Genomic DNA, 21988 nt, shown 5'->3' with positions numbered 1-21988 from the left:
TAGGATATGGGAGGAAACCTGACCACCTGGAAGAAATGCATGTATTCACAGGGATAACACAAACTCTGTACAGATAGCAAAGGTCAGGATTGAACCCAGGTTGCTGGAAATGTGAGAGAGCAGCTCTACCAGCTGTGTGACTATGCTAATCAGTACAATAGCTAGATCCTCTCAAATTAAAGTCAATGCTAACATATTAATCATGGCTAGAAAATGCTATACTATTTAAATATCTGCCAGCTTTAGATTCAACTGTACAGTGAAGGTTTAATCTATGAAGTTGTGCATATCATCAGTCAAGACATCCACCTTCTTCACTAGTTAACAAAACATCTTTATTGGATAATTAGAACAAAACAGTCTAAATGTGCCTGCCGTCGTACAATGCACACGAGTAAACATAAATTTGAAGTTTCATACCAGTCACATCACTGTAATGACTTATTCAAACATTCCCCTGGCTGCAGATTATGCTGTTATGGAAACAGGTTTGCTGCTAAAACATCAAATGATTACAAGGAAGTTGGGATAACCATACAGCACGTGTGCATATTTCGAAAGATACAATTAAATGTAGAGTTGAGGCAACAACCAGATCAACCAGTATCAGCCTGAATGGCAGTACAGGCTTGAGGGGCTGCATGTCCTCCTCCTAATTTGTACATTTGTAAGCTGACATAGCACCTCTTCCCAGCTGTAAATAAATATAAAGAGGCAATCTGGGGAAATTCGTGGTGATTGAGAAATAATACCGGGAGAGAAAGTCTGCATCATCTTGTAATCAACCCGAGAATAAGGATCACGCCTTGCAATTTAGGAGAATGTGAGCTGTATTGTAGGCATTCAAAACCTGACATCATTTAAACAGCTGTGTCTGATTTGGAACAGTAAACAGATGGGAAATCATAAACTTCCCTAATTTGAAAACTGTTCCTTCTTGGGAAAGCTACTGCTTCTCTTGGCTATCTAAACCAGTCTAGCCCAACCATTCCAAAAAATCAAGCTATTTTCTCCATTAGTCTCCCACAATCAACCACCCAAAGAGTTCATTTTTTTCCTGGATTGCAGATCATCAGTTCATAGAAGTGCTTACTAAAACCACTGGAATGCAAATCATGTTACACATGCCTTCAATTAACTGTTCTTTGAATAAAATGCAGCACCCTTGAAGTTTGTATTGAAAAGAAACCACCATGACTGTCATAGAAGCAAAGAGATACAGCATGGAAAAAGGACCTTCAGCCCACGCTGACCATCAACCAGCCATTTACACTACTCCTACATTAATCACATTCATATCCTCATCAAATTCACCTAGATTCTACCACTCACCTACATACTAGGAGCAATTTATTGTAGCCAATTAACCTATCAACCCACACATATTTGAAGTTGTAGTGTGAAAGGTCATGGCTGTCATGTGACCGTGACAACACTGACCCCTCTGGCTGAGATGACACCATTGAGCACATGGCCGAAAGTGACACCACTGTCAATCAAAGTCTGGATCCACCTACCTATTAGTACACACCTTGACCATTGGGCCTATGTAAATACCTGTTGTACCTGGCCATGGCCCATTGTACATTTTTGAATCACCTGGGCTGGCTCCACCCAGCTCTCCGGCACTATAAAAAGTGCTGCATGTGCTGGTTCGCTCTCAAGAGGATGTTGAGGTAAGCTGTGCAATACTTCAGGGTAGATAGTTAAAGATCCCGGGGAGCGTTAGAGCCAATGTTTGTCCAGATTCAAGGTGTTCAGACATTGTATTGTTTATTCCTTGATCATTTGTAACCAGTTCAGTGAGAGAGCGCCCGTTCTCATCCATTCTGTCCCCACATTTGTCTTTGTAAATAAATTTTCCCTTCTTAAAATACAAAGACGTGTGTCTGAAGCCCTCTGCCTTTAAGACCCGAAAGAACCGTTTCTCACAACAAAAGTGAAGTGTTGGACGAAACTAGAGCACTGTAGAGCTTTCTTGGCCATGATGTCAATCACATAGACACCATGGCCAAGAAAGCTCACCAGTGCCTCTACTTCCTCAGGAGCTAAAGAAATTTGGCACGTTCCCTTTGACCCTCACCAATTTTTATTGATGCAACACAGAAAACATCCTATCGGAATGCATCATGGCTTGGTATGGCAACTGTAAGAAACTGCAGAGTTGTGGACACGGCTCAGCACATCACGCAAACCAGCCTCCCCTACATGGACTCTGTCTACACTTCTCACTGCCTCAGTAAAGCAGCCAGCATAATCAAAGACCCTACCCTCCCTGGACATTCTCTCTTCTCCCCCCACCATCAGGCAGAAGATAAAAACCCTGAAAGCACATACTACCAGGCTCAAGGACAGCTTCTATCCTGCTGTTATAAGACTATTGAACAGTTCCCCAGTACGATAAAATGGACTCTTGACCTCACAATCTACCTCGTTATTGACCTTGCACCTTATTGTCTACCTACACTGCACTTTCTCTGTAACTGTAACACTTTATTCTGCATTCTGTTATTGTTTTACCTTGTACTACCTCAATGCACTGCCGTAATGAATTGATATGTACGAACAATAAGGAAGACAAGTTTTTCACTGTACCTTGGTAGATGTGACAATAATAAAGTGATTTAACCAATGGAAACCCATGTGGTCACACAGAGCATGCAAACCCCACACAGACAGCATCTAAAACCATAGAACAATACAGCACAATACAGGCCCTTTGACCCACCATGTTGTGCCGACCTTCAAACCACACCTAAGACTATCTAACCCCTTCCTCCCACATATCCCTCTATCTTAAATTCCTCCATATGCTTATCTAACAATCTCTTGAACTTGACCAACATATCAGGTTGTCAGGATCCTGATCGGGTCCACAGGACTCTTGTAGTACAAGGTCAGGACTGAACCCATGTCTCTGGCTCTGAGAGGCAGCATTTCTATTAGCTGCACCAATGCGATGCCTTTTTCTCCCTTTTGTTTTTCGAAAAGCTGACTTAGCTGGGAATCTAAATCACTTCTCCCTTCCCAAATCTACTTAGCGATATATGCCTGATCAAGAAACAAAGTCACTAATGAATTCTTGCAATCAGGTTTATAAAGTTTTTTGACAACTAGGTACGATCTTTTGACTGAGAACCCAAATGGGACTGGTTGAAGCTAAATCAAGCTTTTCCTCATACTAATATTGATATTTCACCCAAGTATTTTTTGGTAGTCGAGTGAAGGTAGCCATACGTTAACCAAACTGCTGATGGAATTGCAGATGTCAATTTAAAAAACTGACCTCATTTTCTAACTTTTCAATTATTTTCAAATGGATATGTAGCCACAGTTTGCCCAAAATCAGAGAAAGGCTACTTCTGGTTCACAGGCAGATTATGTGTATTTTTTTTTACATTGGTTTATACTTCCACAAATCAACTTGCTTTTATTAAGTTTCAGTAAGAATACAGATCTGTCCAATAGTTACAATTTTTTCCATAATTTGTTATACATCTTAAATTAGATTACTTCTTTATAAATATTAAATAGCATTTACAACAGTAGTTTCCTGAGAAAGGTTTAAAAAAAAATCACTGTTTCATATATTATCCAAAAATCACAAGATAAAAGAACACATACCTCGTCTGAAATCTGCTGGGCAAGACGAATGGCTACATTTCTCAGCATACATTCTGAAGTAGGATTAGGAATGTTGTGCAGAGCATTTTGAAGAACTACAGCTTGGCTATGAGTAGCATGATTTATCTGTTTATAAACAAAAAAAAACTAAGTTTGCACAACACAGGATATACTTGAAGAACAAAATTTGAAATTTATACAAACAAAACAACCCTCAATTTATGCTTCCATTATTAAGCTACTAAATTTAATTATGTCCTCAAGAATATCCTCAGCTTCACAAATCAATTCTCAATAAAATGCAAATATGAATTCAAATACACCACCAAAAAATGTTGAGATAATATTGAGAACTACACATTCAGAATCAGATTGGAAAGGATTTGTGCAAGGAACTTCTGGTCCACATCTTGCTTCACAATTCAGAGGAGGCCAATGTATTGTAAAGTCATCTTGATGACTCTTCCAACCAAATTACTGCATCTTATGAAATGCACCATTTTGCTTTGGCTAATAAAAGAAAAAGAAACATCACACTGCCTAAGTGTTCCATGTCCTACAGGATGAGCTGTCAGTTTATTACCACTAACATAATTATCACAGGAATTCAGCAGAAGTTTACATTCATAAAAGAAAGATACATACTGGTGAAACAGTGCTTGATCCTTCCACAACTGGCTGAAATGCTTCTGCCACAGCTCTAACGTGGCCATATCCAACAGCCGTGAGCAATAATTTGGCTATTTTTAGTGCATTAAGATAGGCAGCCCTTCGTGTCTCCACATCAGCATTTAGCAGGAAATTATTCCTCGTAAGCATGCCCAGAACAAGGGACACACCACCACTTTTTAAGAAGTTATATTGGAAATCACTTGCATCTTCTCCCAAAGGTGCACTGGCAGGCATCAACAAAGCATATACTACCTGCATAGAAATGTGATAATTTAAAGTAGGAAGCAATTTTATACAAATCTTTTAACATAAATTGTTACCATAAGATATCAAAGCAAAGTTCTGACTTTTGCTCTTCTGCAACTTTGTGATTAATTTAACATTTTAGTTAAACATTGCATTTAGTGAATAAAGTATTTCTTCAAAAATCTTCTTAGAAAGCAGCATCATTCTTGTGTTCAATATTCCCTTCTTCAATTTAAGAAAAAGATTTTTGCGTGCAACATACCAGAGAAGAGAGTGGTTAAGAAAAAGAGGGAGGCATAAACTGCGCATAAGTAATTGAGAACTAGTGAATCTCTTGATGACAGTAAGTGTAGGAGTGCACTTAAGAGAGAAGTTAGGAGGGCAAAAAGAGGATATGAGGGGCAAGGTGAGGCAGAAACCCAAGAGATTCTATAGGTAGATAAAGAGTACAATGGTGGCATGGGAGAGAACAGATCCCCTTAAAGATCAGCATGGCCATCTGATAGTCTTTTTCTCAGGGAGAGGATGCTCAAATCAGAAGGGCATCGGTTTAAGATCAGAGGCGAGAGATTTAAAAAGGGACATCAAGGGCAGCTTCTTAACGCAAAGGGAGGTGCGTATTGGAATCAGCTGCCAGAAATAGTGGTTGAGGAGGCACATTAGCAATGCTTAAAAGTCATCTAGACAAGTACATGGATTGGAGAGGTTTAGAAGGCTTTGGGCCAAATGCAAGCAGATAGGACTAGGTCACTGGGCAACACAGTTGGCACAGACAAATTGGGCTGAAGGGCCTGTTTCCAAGCTGTATGAATCGATCATATTTATAATAATCCACCATAATTACAGTAAAATAATGTAATGTGATGAATAAACATTACAGTTTCAACCACCTTGGAATTCCCTAGTAAAAGGAAAAAAGATCTTAAATGATGTCAAATACTACCAGATATATTCAGCCATTTTGGAAGTGAAATGCTTTTAAGAAACCTATCAAAGGACTTATGTATTTTATTGTATTACCACAAGGAAACTGCAACATTTTTGAGTGATATCCATGTTATTCTTCCACAAAACTTTTGAAAGATCAATTAGCATATCCACATTATTCTATTAACAGGGAACATGTATTTGGAAGTAAAATAGAAGCCAAGATCATTACAGAGTATTAATATGTCAATTTTATAAAGAGCTAGGTTTTTCTTGGGCATCAGAATGAGGAGTTATGCAAGTTTCCAAGTCATATCAAACATAGAACAGACGTGGAGGAGGTAAAATTAGTCATCTCATAACTTTTTATCCTGTACTTCAGAGTCTCTGGTTTGAGAGACAAAACAACAGGTCAAAGCACGTCAACCACAGACACTCAAATCCCAATGTTTCCCTCTATTCCTATGATCAAAGAAAACTGCAGCCTAACATACTACTTTTTCATAACTGGAAAAAGATGGCCTACATACCTCAGTTAGATATAACACCTGTGAGGCAGACTGTCCAAAGAATAGCGAGTCCAAGTTTGGACTGAGACTGCTTTCACCAAGCTTTGAATGATCCAAGCAAATAGCCCTAAGTTTTTCTACTGTGGTGTTATCTGGAACAAAAAAAAACTTTGGATTACTATGGATTTAAAAAAAGTCAATTAATGGGAAAAGAGAGAAGCAGCATCTTTTAGAATTTAATGTTTTCATTGTTCCATTTCCTTAAACATATTTAAGTTATACTGCAGCAGAAGTACCCCAAGATTCATAAAAAATCCTGTATTTCAAAACAGTGATGAAACTTGATGCCTACCATTCACAGCCTTCAAAATGAAAAATAAGCAATTCCTTATTAAGTCGGTAAGATTGATTTGGGGGGGAACAAGATCATGACATGAATTTAATTCAATTATATGGAAAAACTACACTAAGGTATTAAAAGTCTCTTTGGGCAGAGACAATTGACAATTAAACAGACATACTAAAACTGAAGGATATTAATAAATTTTGATAGGACTGACTTCCTTTGATAGTTGGGTAAAAGACAGATTCAGGTGGCAAAAATGATATTGGGCAATAATATTTTAGTCAACAAGAACCAGTGCTGAGATATTGGCAGGGTCATGAAAATAAGCAGGAAGTCTTTCAAACAATTAGCACAAGCCAGGAGATCTGAATAGCTTCCTCTTGCTTTGCAAAATCCTGTCAAATCAAATGGAGTAACGAGTATCAAAAACTGATCAAATTAACTTTTACTTTGAATAGCAAAGCCTCTGGTAAATCTTTGTCACTGGGTATATCTAGGTATTCCCTACTCAACTTACTATGAGAAAAGGATTGCTGATGTTCCCAGAGTTGGCACACCACTACTTCAAGGACAATGAGGGGATAAACTGAGATTTCCAGTGACACCCACAAGATGTACATTAACAACTAGGACATGTTACACAATATATTTCATTACACTGTGATACATCCCATGTATTAAGAAATTTAACTGATCTTCCATGGCTTCACTGGTAGCTAAAAAGTGCTTCTTCCAGTTTCTCGACAGCAGTCATATTTCTCTGAACTTTTACCTTCTAATCTTTTCTAGATCCTTCAAAGCAATTGTGCACTCTTCTCATTATGTGGTATCAATTTGGTTTGATGCTTGTAAATAACAAGGCTGTGGCTTCCAGTTCCTTGACAAGACTTGATCACATCATGGAGGCTCAAACTTCAATACACTGCCAGTGTACTACAGTTGAGGTTACCAACTTTGAGTTGGGTTCCTGAAGTGAGATTCCATTTGCTTATTGCTTATTAATACAAAATTGAACTGCACTTTGAAGGAGAGGTTGGATTTTCCCCAGTGCCCTGACAAGAAAGAGACCTGTCAACCTAACTTTGCTGCTTGTGGAACTTCAATTTTTGCATATTAACATTATTAATTATTTGACTTAATTAAAAAAAATTTAGAGGTCATGAAGCATTTTTTCATACAACTATTGCAGCTCTGTCAATATTCCAAGCTCCTACCATCTAACTTCACTGTGTCCTACTACCTCTGGATAGAATCTACTTTTCATTTTTGAATATTTATATTTTAATAACTTATTTATCTTAAATTTCCTTCCTTCTGACATAGGCATGTATTTCCATTCAATAAGTTGTTCATAGGAAACATATACTGTTAATGTAATTAAGGGGGATACTTGACCCAATTCAATATCCACTCTCCCCAGTCTTCTGCATAAAAATTTTTTAAAATCCAAGAATATTACAAACCCTATTCAAAAGATTTTGGTTCTTTCATGGAAGCTACATGTGATTACTCCTTTGCATCACTCAAAATCTTCCATCCCAACACTGCTAACAAGAATATAAACAGTTCAAACTCAAAGATGTGGCAAGATTAAATTCCAAGCGTGGTAATCTCTGAAGTGCAAAGCAGAAGCACATGATACTGGAGCAGTGTGGAGTGAACAAACTGCTCATCTTTCTCTTGCACCTTTCCGGGGCAAAAAGTTTGGGCATGGAAATACATGCTTCATGGTAACAGGATTCACATATTGGTAAGCAGATTATGATGCTCCATGTGGAATTGAAAATTTGGTCATCACAGGTACTGGCAACAAATTATTAAGCAAAGAGGATTTTCCCATTTTCTTCTGGGGTATCTCAATTTTAGGGCCATTTACTTTACTAACTATTCAAAGAAAGCTCAGACACACAGAATGACAAAATTACAGCAATACTCGCGAGTGACAGGCAAGCTCAAAATTCTCTACTCGGATAGAAGATTTAAAGACTTGGTTGTAACTGTGAATACTGACAGGATGAATTATATCTTTAATGTCTTCCTGACTGCAGATACCTTCTGAACCCCAACAACTGTTATAACAACTTTGGGGGAAAACAGCCACAATGACAATGTACCTTTGTTTAAATACTTAGGGCCAGATGACTCAAAGCAACATGTTGCTTAATATAAAGAACATTTTATATTGCTTCTGTTTTGGTTCATGGAATGATGAAGACAAGAAACTTTATTCATTTCAACAAGCTGCATAGCGTGCCTTTTGCAAGGTCTCTGGCACATATGTTGTCATAAAATATTTACAAAATGTAGATAAAATGAAGATTAATTCATACTGAAACAAATTACATACCAGTGTAAAAATGCCAAGAAATTCTGTGAACTACAAGTGACATAGCAGGAGAACAAAGGGTAAATTTTAAAACTAAATAGTCATAAACTTGGGAATAAATCAAAATGTTTTGAAAACAGTTGGTTCTAAAATTATAGGATAAAGTGACATGTTGATATCCCACGAATAAAAGATATTCTTTGCTGTTATTCAAAATGTGGTCCACTAAAGCTGGGTTTTCTTTGAGATCTATGAAATACCAGTTTTAATAGAATTGTTGCCCAAAGACCAATTCTGTTAGCATTATGAATACCAACTTGAAACACTGGCAATGTCAATCTGTTTTAACTAATAGTAAGAATTTCAATATAAGATAAAGATATCTCATTACAATTATACAATGCACTGGTGAGATCGTACCCAGACTGCATGCAGCTCAGGTCTCCCTACCCAAGGAAGGATATATTTGCAACAGAGGGAGTGCAATGAATGCTCAACAGAAATATTCCTGGGGTGGAGAACTGCGCTATGAGAAGACAAAACAGAATGAGCAAAGTCTTGAATATAGAAGAATGAGGATGATCGAATTGTAACCAATACAATTCTAATAGGGCTTGACAGATGTGCAAGTGGTGTTTCCCCTGAATGGGGTATCTAGAACCAAGAGTCACAAACTCAAAACAAGGTATCAGCCAGTTAGGACTGCATTGAGAAGAAAGTTCTTCATGCAGCAAGCCGTGGACACTTAGTGTTGGTTTATGTTTAAGACACATCGATTTTTCTTGGATATTAAGAGAATCAAGGTGTATTTCTAATTATTAAAATAAGACAATGGTAGAAATAAGTATCTTCAGGGAGAGACAATTACACATGAATAACAATAAAAATGCTGCCAGATTTACACTTTTCTAGGAACTCCAATGAAATTAAGAGGCACTCAATGTGAGAGTCAAATGCTGTAATTTTTAACCTAATTTAGAATGAAATCAAAAACAAAACTGCAGATGCTGGGATCTGAAACAAAAACAGAACATGTTGGAAGAACTCAGACAGTCAAGCAGCATCTGTGGAAAAAGAAATCAGTTAATGTTCCTCAGAACTGAACTGAAAAAGGGTCCTTGACCCGAAACATTAACTATTTTCTCTTTCCACAGATGCTGCTTGACTGGCTGAGTATTTCCAGCATTTTCTGTTCTTGAGTAGCATGAAGTAGATTGTGTTTGAAGTACGTGATTGGAATTTGTAACCAGTGCTAACTGTTCAAAACAGAACATGAAAATCAAAATATTCAATTTGGACAGCAACTTAGTCTCAGTTCAAAACTGATCATACTGTCTTAACTATTCAGCTACATTCGATTTAACTGAAAGATTAGTTTTCACACCAAATAACTACAGTTAGGAATACCAATGCCACTAACTGCATTCAGTGAAATACAAAAATCAAGATTCAAATAAGACATCTTAGTTGTGGTCTCGTAGTTCTTAATCTTTTTTTATAAGCATGCACTCGTACCCTTTGAAAGGAATGTCATCAGCCTAATAGAGGAAGGTAATCACTCTGTAACAGACTAATACAGTACACATCATAGAGAAAAAAAAAACAATACAACTCTGGGAATATTCCATCATGCTGGACATAAAATTTGAAGAATACAACAAGGAAACATACAAATTAACATGCATCAGCTGTGCCAATAGATTTTATATATAGAAACAGTGCATGGAAGTCAGTTCCACTCAGGACTGTACTAAAGAACCTGAAATTGGGTAAATAATTTGAAAATAAATTGCTTCTTTCTCGTGTCCATGATTATTACATCTAGAATGTTCTAATTTAGCCAGGTTGCAAACCAATGACCATGATTGCTCTTGATGCAAATATTTATGCCATCCATCCACACTGGTATTTATGCACGACTGAATTTCAACCAAGCTCCACAATATCAAATTCATTCAATCAAGCGTTTCTTAATCCCATACTACCCATGCAGTCCACAAATTCTTAGGATGCAAGAGAATTGAACATACAATTTACTAAAGCATGACTTGAATTATATTTGCGATAACATGGATTCCCCACAAATATCTCTAGTCCCTCAGCAGCAATTCAGCCCATCACTGACTTGTTTTCCCAATGCACATGATGTTGGTAATAGAGGTTACCTCATTTTCTTTTATGGCTCTGTTAGAAGTGATTACCTTGTGTCTTCAAGGTTCATATTACTGAAAGCTTAATGGCAATACCTCTCAACCAATGTCACCAGACAACATAATCTAGTTCTATCCTTTATAAAGGTATCTTACCAGGAGGCATGAGTTTCATTAGGACACGAGCGCCATCTCTCAGAAGTGGCATGTTTAGGCTACTGCCCAGGTCAGCAATTTGCCAGAGAAAGGAAATATATCGGGGATGCAAAGACATTATCTACAGAGGAAACAAATTTAAAATGACTAAATTATCCAAGTTATAACATAATGATATGCTGAACATATAAACTGGTGAGACATCAATGTGAGCAAACCGACTGTATCTTCACCTGCAAAAAAACTGCCTAGAAATTAAAAATATGCTGGATGTAAAGTAGTTCTGAATATACTTACAACGTGAAAATCTAAACTTAAAGTGAGTTCTTTCAAGTATTTGTGTGCTCGAAATCCATCTGTTTTTGGCAAGACAGCAATGGAAAAACACCTCTAAAATCAACTATTCTCCTCATACTAGCAGGAATGCACAGTGGAGTTGAAGCATGTATAGTGATATTAAATGTTAAGTCCATTATTCACTGTGACCTTATCAAAACCATACAACTTACTTGCAATAAGTGCAATGTTGCAATGTTAGTAGATTGCCTGCACAAGCAATCACAAGAGTAACTGTGAACCTGTTGGCGTTTATTCAACTTAATTGTAGATACATAATGTAGTATCTTTCAAAGGAAGGACTTAATTTGACTTGATATAAATTGAATAGATATGGCAGCTTAATTCCATTTCCCAGCTGCTGACCTGCAATCTTGCTTAAGGGACTTCAAAAGCTTTGTCAAGTAATTTTACATTGTGATGAGCATTTCTAACTCAACAAATGTTTTCAGCAACGAGTCCTAAATTTCCAACATGCCCAGGGTATAACAAGTACACATGCCCTCTTCTTATCCTCTCAATTACTTTAAGCTTATGAAAACTCAGTTAAGTGAAGAAATTCCTTGTTAGTCACTCTACTGCAACCCATTACAGTCTGGGCCTCATCAGTTATGCTTGATGAGAGTCAAGGAAGTCATAGGTATTAACAATAAACTAGCTGATCAACAATTTAAAATGAAAAACCACAGATGCTGGAAATCTGAAATAGAAAGAAAAATGTTGGAAATACTCAGCAGACCATCTACAAGAAAGACCCTTCATCAGAGCTCACAATCACACCAACAAACAATACTTGGTTCCACATAATGGATAAGACACAGTTTCCTATAATGTGAAATTCCCTCCTGTCAAAAAGGCATACAAGTCCCCAATTCTAATGTCCTCTGCAGTCAGAAAATGTAAACTTTCTCTTGTCTATAAAGATACAAAGGATCTAAGTTTATGCCAGCCTTCATCTCAATCAATTAACAAAAAATTGCATGAAACTCGACAGGCTCCCTTAAATTAAACACTGTTCTGGGGCCACAACTATAATCTCTGTAGACATCCACGATAGCTCCTAACCAACCAGGCATACACACAAACCCATCCAATACAGACAAATATCAGAATGGAAATAGGAAGGTGACTCGTGGATTTAGGCATAATCCATTCAAACTACCAACACCTGATGAATTTACTATGTAGCGTCCAACAGAAGACTTCACAAAATTCTGTCCAACTATCCACTTAACTACATGGAAAGTTCATTAAGGTGTTCTTTCAATACCATCTCAGCCTGGCGCCACCATATTCCAAACTCTTTCAATTAAATACTACTCTCCAAAAGTAAATATCTTTAGAGCTATCCGTAAGGCAGTAAAGAACACTGCACATTTTGCAATTTAATGGCAATAAAAACATATCCCATTTTTCTTCTTTGTTCCAAGTCACAACTGTATCATCTCAATCATCCTTTCATTATGCACCCTTAGCTTACAAGTCAAAATATTCTACATTCAAGTCCCACTCCAGAGATGTTAGAATCAAAATCTCAGCTGACACTGCAGCATCGAGTGCATGTTGCATCGTCAGAGATATTATTTTTGGGATGAAACAGTGAGACCCATCTGCACTCACAGGTATATGTAAAAGATTTCACAGCATGGGAGCAATTGACCTAAAGAATATTTTCCATTGATTACCATCAAATTTGATCATTTAGTCATTAGCATATGTTGCATGCAAATTGGCTACTTTGTTTCCAATGTCACAATAGTAACTGCACTGCAAACACTACTTCTTTGGCAGTGAAGCACTTTGGTATATAGTGAGGTTGTGAAAAAGTGCTCCCATTTATGAGCATGTTCACTTCATACCCTTAGTCTTCACAACACTTGCACAACAGTAGACAGAAATGAATCTGCAGTCATTTTAACAAATTTTTTAACGAACATTTGAATCTAAAGTAGATCAGAGGAAACATCAAAAGCAAAATAAAATGTAGATGCTGAAAATTAGAAATAAAAATATATAATGTTGGAAACACTCAGCAGGTCAAGCAGGATCTGTGGAAGAAGAAACAGTTAACCCTTTAACAGAAGTGGGAGGGGAGGTGGGGGGGGGGGGAGATGTCTTCGACAAAGGGAGTGTCTGTGATAGAGCAATGCATGTGTCATCATGGTGATAAGTTGCTATAGGTGTGGAATTCCCTGCTCCAAAGGACGGTAAAGGCAAAAAGTCTTAATTGGGTTTATAAAGTATTTTGATATATATTTTATATATATATATAAATATATATATATATACACACACACACACACACACATATATATATATATATATATATATATATATATACACACACACACACACACACACACACACACACACACACACACAGATACATATATGCAAAAAGCAGGGCTAAGAGCCAAATACCGGGAGATGGGATTAGGCTGGCAACTTTTTTTTGCAACCAGTCTGGATCAATGTCACAAAGTGCCTTCCTTTGTATCGCTAGTTTTCTATGATTCTTTGAAGCACACAGCAACAGTTCAGAGTCCTATCTGATGTTATGCAAGTAATTTTCTTTAAACATTTACAGAAACACAGTAATAAACTTAAAGATTATAACTCGCTTACCACTCCAGGTAACAGCTTTCTACCTCAGGATTGGGGCCATCACTGTAGTGGTTACCATGGTTTCCAGGGGAGCCAGTTGAAGAATCAGACGAACTATCGGGACTTGATGGCATATTTGAAACTTATCTGTGTTAGCTTGGCTGTAATAAGCTTAAAAAATGAACCGTTCATTAGCACAGATGTGATCCCATTTTTCTCCTTCAATAGTTAATTAAAATGTTTAATATGAAGTACAATTTACAACTCAGGTACTGATTGATCTTTTTCTGTCCACGTTTGTTAAATTTTATATCCAATTTCTGGTCTGCCTCCTTTGAATCACACCAATTCTTTTATTTTGGTAAAAGGAAAGGACTAAGTGAAGAACTGAGGCATCAGCATTTCTGTCATCAGGTTCTTCCAATTATTGCTCCCCCATTCTTAAAATTTATTACTGTATCCCCATGAAGTGAGATACAGTCTGGAATGTTTGTTAAATATCTTGTGCTAATCTAACTATGCCACGGTTGCCTTCAATCCATTTCAGTTACCACCTCAGAATTAAAGTTTGCTAGCTGAGAACCTCTCCCATTTGAAATCACCTGATGCTATTAATGTTAAAGAAAACAACATAATTAATGTTATTCCAGGAAGGACATAGTAACCCACAAACATTGCTGCTTTTAGTATTGGTTTGCTCCAATATAAAAATTATTCTACCAAAATTAAAACCAGAAGATTAACTAAAATTTCACTTTGGTTTATGAAACATTCTTTACAGATTTCTGATAGAAGAAATTCAAAGTAATCCTGTTTTGTCTTAACGTAGTTCATATAACAAGCATAAACATCTGGAAGTACTGAATATCTACAAAAATTGAACGGAGGCAGCGGGCAATTTAGGCTTCCCATATTTATTTAGGCATCAGCAAGTAGGATCCAGCAAGTGCTAATTTTGACAACGAACCTCCATCTACAAATTGAATTCAAGACAACACAATCCACAAGGGTTTTCTACAGGAAAGCACTTCACCGCTAATGTTCTAGACATAACCCAGGTTAATACAGAGCACTGAATATCGACTGCAGAAATTTACATTCTTGGAATCGTGAGTTCCAATGATTCCTGTGATATTTCTCCAACCGTAATTGGCCAATATCCAAACAATGCATTTAGTTATAATAAAGTGTGGGCTTTTAGAAAAAAAACTATTACACAAGCTTCTTTGTATATTAACAATGAAAATGGACTTCAAACATGCTTTGATAAGTTTAAAGGGGATTTCCCATACATACAAGTACTGTGTGGATACAGAGATGCTGCCTAAATTTACTATTTATGAGTTGAGTTTTTCAGATGGACTTTTAAAGATAAAAAATGAAAGAATTTTTACAAATCTTTAGAATCTATCTGATATTGCAAAAATCTCAAGAAACTGGTGCTCACATACACTGCCAAATGTAGATAATTTCTCATTTAGATTTTGAGAGCTAAGTGAATTCTATAGATGATCACACAAACCACATTCACATCTCAATATCCATGAGGAATAGGGGCACAGAGTTCTCACTGATGACAAGAAACACAGATACTCCTAAGGGCCCTCTCCTATGTACCAAACACCTCCCAAAAATTACAAATGTGCCCTACCATTTTCTAAAAGCTTTAGCACACATTAATAAACACACTAGATCTTTAAATACCTACCAGAAAATGATAAGACAAAAAAAAATCAAAAAATACACATACCTTTAACATAGTGATCAACCCCTTCTCTGACTATAGTTATGCAGGGGGAGCAGCTGATTATTCCTCTAGCTGTTGACCCAGGAATTGGAGGTTGAAAGCAAGATGGCAGTGGGAAGGGGCACAGTTTTCAGCTGGCTTAGCTTTTGTAAAGAACATTTATGTGCCGAGGATTACACCTGTATGTGCTCCTACTCTTTTTTGAAGTGCTTTGAATGTTTTTGGTGTGGTTCAAAGCCTCTTCCACAAACATTTAAAATGGGTTCAAGGTTTGGCCTCTCAATTATGCAGATAGCAAAGGATACCAACAACTGGGTACACATTCGTTCAACTGTTCAATAGCTTATTCAAAAATATTAAAGACAAAATTCATCCAAAATAAGGATTCACATAAAAGCACACTACATTTCTTCCAATTCCACACCAAGCATCTTTGATGGTTGCGCAGCAATGAGATTTTCTTTCCCCTTCAGGGTGTGTCCAGCTTCTATCTTCCACAGACAAAAATTCAATTGAAATCTCAACTTATCCATGGAATGGATGTGAGGAGGTACAAGCTGGCGAAGAGAACTGATCCCATACTAGAAGCACCTATTTTTTATTACTTGAAAACAATACAGAACCTGAGGCAAATCTTCAAACATTTGGCTGCAAATTTAGTAAGCAATTGCCTAAAGGATGAAAAAAATACACACACACACATATATAATAATAACTATATTTTTTTATTTGTGTGTGTGTATATTTTTTTATTTTTTATATATATATATGTATGTATACACACATAGAGAGAGAGAGAGAGAGAGAGAGAGAGGGGGGGGGGGGAGAGAGAGAGAGAGAGGGAGAGAGAGAGAGAGATAAAATTATTAGTTTCTTAGTCTGAACGCTAACTGACATATTCCCTGATAACTTTAAGGAAAACATTGGTAGTGTGCTGCGAACCTGATGTGTATCCCTAAATCTGCTCTGGTATTCTTACAAAATGAAGCACACTGGTATGGAGAGACTGCTTGTAAAGGCTAGTGTTTTATGGGTTATGGCAGGCCTTGTGGCCACTCAATGCTGAGATGCGGTGCTCATAGCTGCATCCTGTCCAGCATGGAGAGTGTGAGCCATTGCTGGGGGCTGGCAATTGCCGACTCCATGTTTTGACAGAACACCTGGTGTCATGGGGGAGACAGCTGCTTCCATTACGACCAACGGGAAGAGACAAGAGAGACTGTAGGATCAGGGCTGTCTGCCATCACATGGAGTAGGCACTGCCCAGCAAGGGCCTGCATTCACCATGCTGGCCAGGGTGATCCCAATATCTCAGCTCTGAACAACTGCACCACTTATCTTGGCTTGCCCAAACCAGCCCACGTAGGCCGTGGGAAATTCATTGCTGGATTGCACCAGGTCCCTGGCAAGGCAACAAGCAGCATCTGGCGAAGCAGGGGTTCACAACAGGCTCACAGCATAGCTGTGCTCAGCAGCACTGTCAGTAATATACTTTCTCTAATGCTTAAATGACCCTTTTTAGTGCCGACTGCATTCATGGCCTCATTCCTGACAATGTATCCTGAGTGCTAAGTGTAGTCCAAATGTTCTATCACCAATTTTAAACCACTTTGATCGATCCTGTGTCTTCAAAGGTGAATTTTAAAAACAAAAACAATCTCCTAGGTCAAAGATCTCAGCACAAATGATAATACAACAACTGATGCTGTCAAGTGAAATGAGATATGTACTTTCACTTGAGTAGAATTATTTACAAGATAAAATTCTTTGCATATTTTCAGACAAATCTCCCCACTAATTTGTCAGTATTCAAGGTGGAAATTGTTACAGATTTAATCAACTAGTGTGGCAAAACTTTGAGCAGGTTCACTGAAAAGAGGGCACAACTTAAAAAATAATGCTCAAATCAGAAACAAACTCTCAACAGATAATACTACTGTTGCCATCACCAAGCAACACCATCCCAATTACCTTCACTACCAAGAACTACCTTAAAATATGCTACTGTCTTACAAGCAACTTCCTCTTTTGTATAAAGTCAATAGATCATAATTTTGGTCACATTAATTTCCTCGAAAGAAACAAATGGAGGAACATTCTATAAATATTGATCTTATCTGACAAGTAGTTATGAAGTGTAAAAAGATAGCACATGACTGCCTACAGGGCACAAATGGAACCACGAATGGGCTGTTTCAGTCAAGCTTTGACTGACTTTAATATATGATTATAAATATATATTTCAACAACGTACTTACTGTTTATCTTTAAGGTTTAACTGTCCAATCAATTTCCTATCATCAGCAGGATCTACAAGTTCACCACCAATAAACAGTTCAACCTTTTGTATGTGCACTATTGGCTTTTATTCTACTGAGGATGCAGCGCCTAACAGACCCAATGGTGTCATTTGTGTGAGACCAAATATCCAAATCTTCTACTTGACGTCCTTGATTTGGAAAACCGTACAACCAGTGACACATGCTTCCCACGAAAAGCTCTGTTTTTAAAAAAAAAAGAAATAGCTTCATGATCCCCAGCAATTCCAAATGGTGGGAAATCTAAAGTCTCAATAAACATTACAAATTAACCATCTTAGACATTACAAATTAACCATCTTAGAGTATCATATTGTTCAAGTAAACTATGGCCATATTTCAGAATAGATGCAATTTACTGATCTGTGATGACAAGTTAGATCACAAGATCTATTTAATTACACTACAAAACTAAAGTGAAGTTGCCTTTTAGAAACCAAAAGGTCTTCTGATTCAGAATGGGGAAAGAGCTTGAGCTTTCTTTACAACTATTGTCAATTGAAAAAAGTTTATCAAGCACATTTTTCTAGCTAACCTGCTCACATTTAAGAGACTAGTCTACGAAGAGCAGATCCACAGACAAGATAAAATTTACAAGGGAAAAGTTCCTCAAAGATTCAATAAAAATGGAAAAATAAATCAACTGACATGCACTGCTGATACTGTTTTCAGCTATAGTATCACCTAAAACTACTTTGTGCAACATGAATTATGAATTTACATAACTTCAGTATAAATGATTTTAATACGGACAAAGTTTAACAGATTCAGTGTGATAGTCCCAAACACAACTTTAAAAACATTAAGATAGAATATACAGGGAAACAAAAACGCTAGTACTTTAGTTGATGTCAGAACATAATTTAACTTTATCATAACTTGAAAGCAGACCTTCAAATATACATACCTTGACATGGGTAGGATTGTTCGCTCTTCATGGTAGTCACTGTCACATTCATTTATGTACTCGCGCAGTACTGTCAAGACACGTACCATCCGTATTGCCTCCTGTCTTGCACAATTAATACTGTCTTTATCACCATCCAGGACACACAACGTGTCATAGGAAGCCTTCAATCGATCAAACACGACTGAATGAAGTCTTCATGAATCTCAACCTAGTTGTGTGAATATTGGGACAAGAGAGTCATTACAAATAGACATGATGTTTACTAGCTTCAACTGACTACAACAATAACTTCCATTTTTTTCTTTCCCCAGCTTGCTCTCCCATCTCCATTCATCCCAATTTCATTATTACAAGCTAAACATACATAAGTTTGATCATAAGAATTCCCAATTTTGCAGTACTATAGAAGTCCACCTACAATGTTATTTGCTCGGCATGATCATCACTGGATCAGATTAAGACACAAGTGCACATCCAGATTTCTTTAATGTCCTCAAAGAGTTGAGACTTTATCAAATTATTTTCAGAATGTTCTAAATTTTAATGGAGTACAGAAGCTATAATACCTCAAGTACTAAACCTGAAGTGAAAATATCAACATATAAAAATTCAATAGTTTGACTTAACATAATGCATTTTAATCAAGAGTAAAATCAGTTTCATATTGATAAATTCCAAGTTAAAACACCTACTTGATTAACCTGCAACCTCGGCCCAAGATTTGTGTATTTCTTTCAGCAGATTCTATTGCTCGACTGGCAATGTCATCACTTCCTTGAATTACAACCTATTGAGGACAGGAAATAATGAAGTGAGAAATCTTAAGCAAAAATTAAGATTTTTTAAGTTTAGACAAACTCAGAAAGATTCTCCATACACAGCTACAAACTTAGAAGTTTCATCCATTTGGCACTTTCATTTTCCTCTGTTGTCACCATTCCAATAGTTGTTATGAAGTTTAATCATTGGACATGAACAATACCTATCCAAATGAAGAACTGAATAGGAAAAATTATTTGTACCCAGCTCAACTAAGGGCATTGAATATAAAGGGGAACCTTGTCTAATCAGGGTTGACTTCAGATCTTGCAACTTCATATTGTTTTTTTTAGTCCTCAAAGGTGTGTTCACCAATACACTGAAAACAGATATATAACATCATGACTTACACTGATTTATCCTTTTCTGTGAGTTACACAATGCAGTGAAGTGTATCAGATGCTGTTCAATGTCAGCAATAACATAGCAGAATCAACCTTTTGTTAGCAGAAGAACTTAGATTTTCAACCTATTTTTCAACTGCAAACAATATTCTGAAACTAGGCCATGATCTGGCTTGTCCAACGGGGAGGAACATTCTCTCAGCATGAACCCTGTCAAGCCTCTTAAGTAGCTTCCATGTTTCAATAATTCTCATTCTTATCATCTCCACAGAGCATTAGTGAAAATGTTCACCCCTGAATTAGGGGGGTGAATCATCTCTTTAATGGGTCCAACATTGGCACCATAGTCCTATGACTTAAACGGGATACAAGCTGCAAAACAAAATAGCTCCACTTGAGGGGAAAAAAAAAATGTACAGGCATAACCAACAAAGCTCAACCCTGTTCTGTTATTGAGGATGATGGCTGATCCTCTTCCTCTTCTTTCTTGCCCAATTCTCATCTCCCTCAATTCTCTTAAGTGCCCAAAAATCTAACCACCCATCAGGATTGAACCTATTGACTAACATCCACAGCCTTCTAATTAAAATTGCTGGAAATAACCCACCCTTATCCAGAGGCTGTGAAGCATGGTAAAAAAAAATACTTCAACCAGAGATAAGCCTCTCAGTATCTCACCTGCCAATCATATTGAGTCTCAATGACATCGCCACTCATTCTTCTAAATTGCAGAGAGTACAAAACCATCCAACTCAATATCTCAGAGATCAAGCCCTCATCTTAGGCATCCATATGGTCAATCAGTAGTGCACAATCTACAAGTTCATCCTCAAATAGAGAGACAAAAAACTATAGCCCAGGCTTGGACTTGCTGAAGCCGAGTAAACTGTTGCAAAGGCTTCCTTACTTTTGTACTCCAAACTCTAAATTTGCTTTCCTAAATGCTGGCTCCACTTATTAAGATTAACATAATAAGTAGGATAACTGAAGGCCTGTGACCTTTCAAACCTGCTCTGCTATTCAATAAGATCATGGGTGATCTGATCTTGGCTTCATCTCTACTTACTGCTTGTTCTCCAGAAAATCAGTGTGTATTGGTGAACACACCTTTGAGACTGAAAAACAATGCCAAAAACTCCATCTGTTTTGACCTATTCAGCCTCCACTGATACACAAGGTAAAGAATTCGAAAGCTTCACCATCCTTAAAAAAACTTTCCTTATCTCCACCCCAAACAAGCAACACTTTATTCTTAAAACTATGCACCTAGTTCTCCATAGTCCCACACTGAGAAACATCCTCCCAGCATGTACTCTGTCAGCCCCCTCAGTATATTGTTTTCGTTCAATATGATCACCCCTCATTCTAGAAAAGTCTCTGGAAAATAAGTTCAAACTTAGCTCAAATGAGAAACCTTCATCCCAAGAATCAACCAAATATTTTCTTTAATGCCTCTCATCCAAGATTGGAAACCAAAGCTGTACACAGCATTATGGATGTGATTTGCACAGTTACAGCATGACTTTCTCTATGTTTGTATGCCATCTGCATTCAAACAAAGGGCAATATTCAATTTGCCCTTCTCAAACACTTGCTGGATTTGCATGCTAATTTTATGCTCCTTATACAGGGATCCTTCTGTGCAGCAGCATTCAGTAGTCTTTTGATTTGAATATTTAGCATTTTCCTATCCTCTTGTGTATCATCCCCAATAATTTGCCCGAATTGCACTCCATCTGCAAAATTTCTGTCCACTTGCTTAATCTAACTACATTCCTTTGCAGATTGTATACTTCATAGCTGCTCTCCCACCCATCTTTGTTATCAGCAGCAAGCTTGGCTATAACATACTTCGTCTCTTCATCTATGTCATTAATTTAGATTGCAGCTGTAGTCTCTGTTGTGTTGGTCCACATGGAATACAAAAATAAAATGCTAGAAACACTCAACAGAT

General features: G+C 37.2%; 1 protein-coding gene across 1 annotated transcript in view; it reads right to left on the bottom strand.

Annotated features, from left to right (window-relative positions):
* Positions 1-21988, bottom strand: part of usp9 (ubiquitin specific peptidase 9) — a 196747-nt gene that overhangs the window by 85954 nt on the left and 88805 nt on the right. Inside the window, 14 exon segments of the mRNA XM_052015032.1 lie at positions 3625-3750; positions 4270-4548; positions 6000-6130; positions 10957-11077; positions 13918-13928; positions 13931-14036; positions 14038-14067; positions 17898-17987; positions 17989-18105; positions 18107-18143; positions 18869-19046; positions 19049-19079; positions 19564-19601; positions 19604-19658. Coding sequence (XP_051870992.1) covers positions 3625-3750; positions 4270-4548; positions 6000-6130; positions 10957-11077; positions 13918-13928; positions 13931-14036; positions 14038-14067; positions 17898-17987; positions 17989-18105; positions 18107-18143; positions 18869-19046; positions 19049-19079; positions 19564-19601; positions 19604-19658 — 1350 coding nt within the window.

This window comes from Pristis pectinata, chromosome 4 (genome assembly GCF_009764475.1).
Source record: "Pristis pectinata isolate sPriPec2 chromosome 4, sPriPec2.1.pri, whole genome shotgun sequence".
Classification (NCBI taxonomy): domain Eukaryota; kingdom Metazoa; phylum Chordata; class Chondrichthyes; order Rhinopristiformes; family Pristidae; genus Pristis; species Pristis pectinata.
Note: the sequence above shows the minus strand (reverse complement) of the source record. Positions and strands in the feature narration are given on the sequence as shown.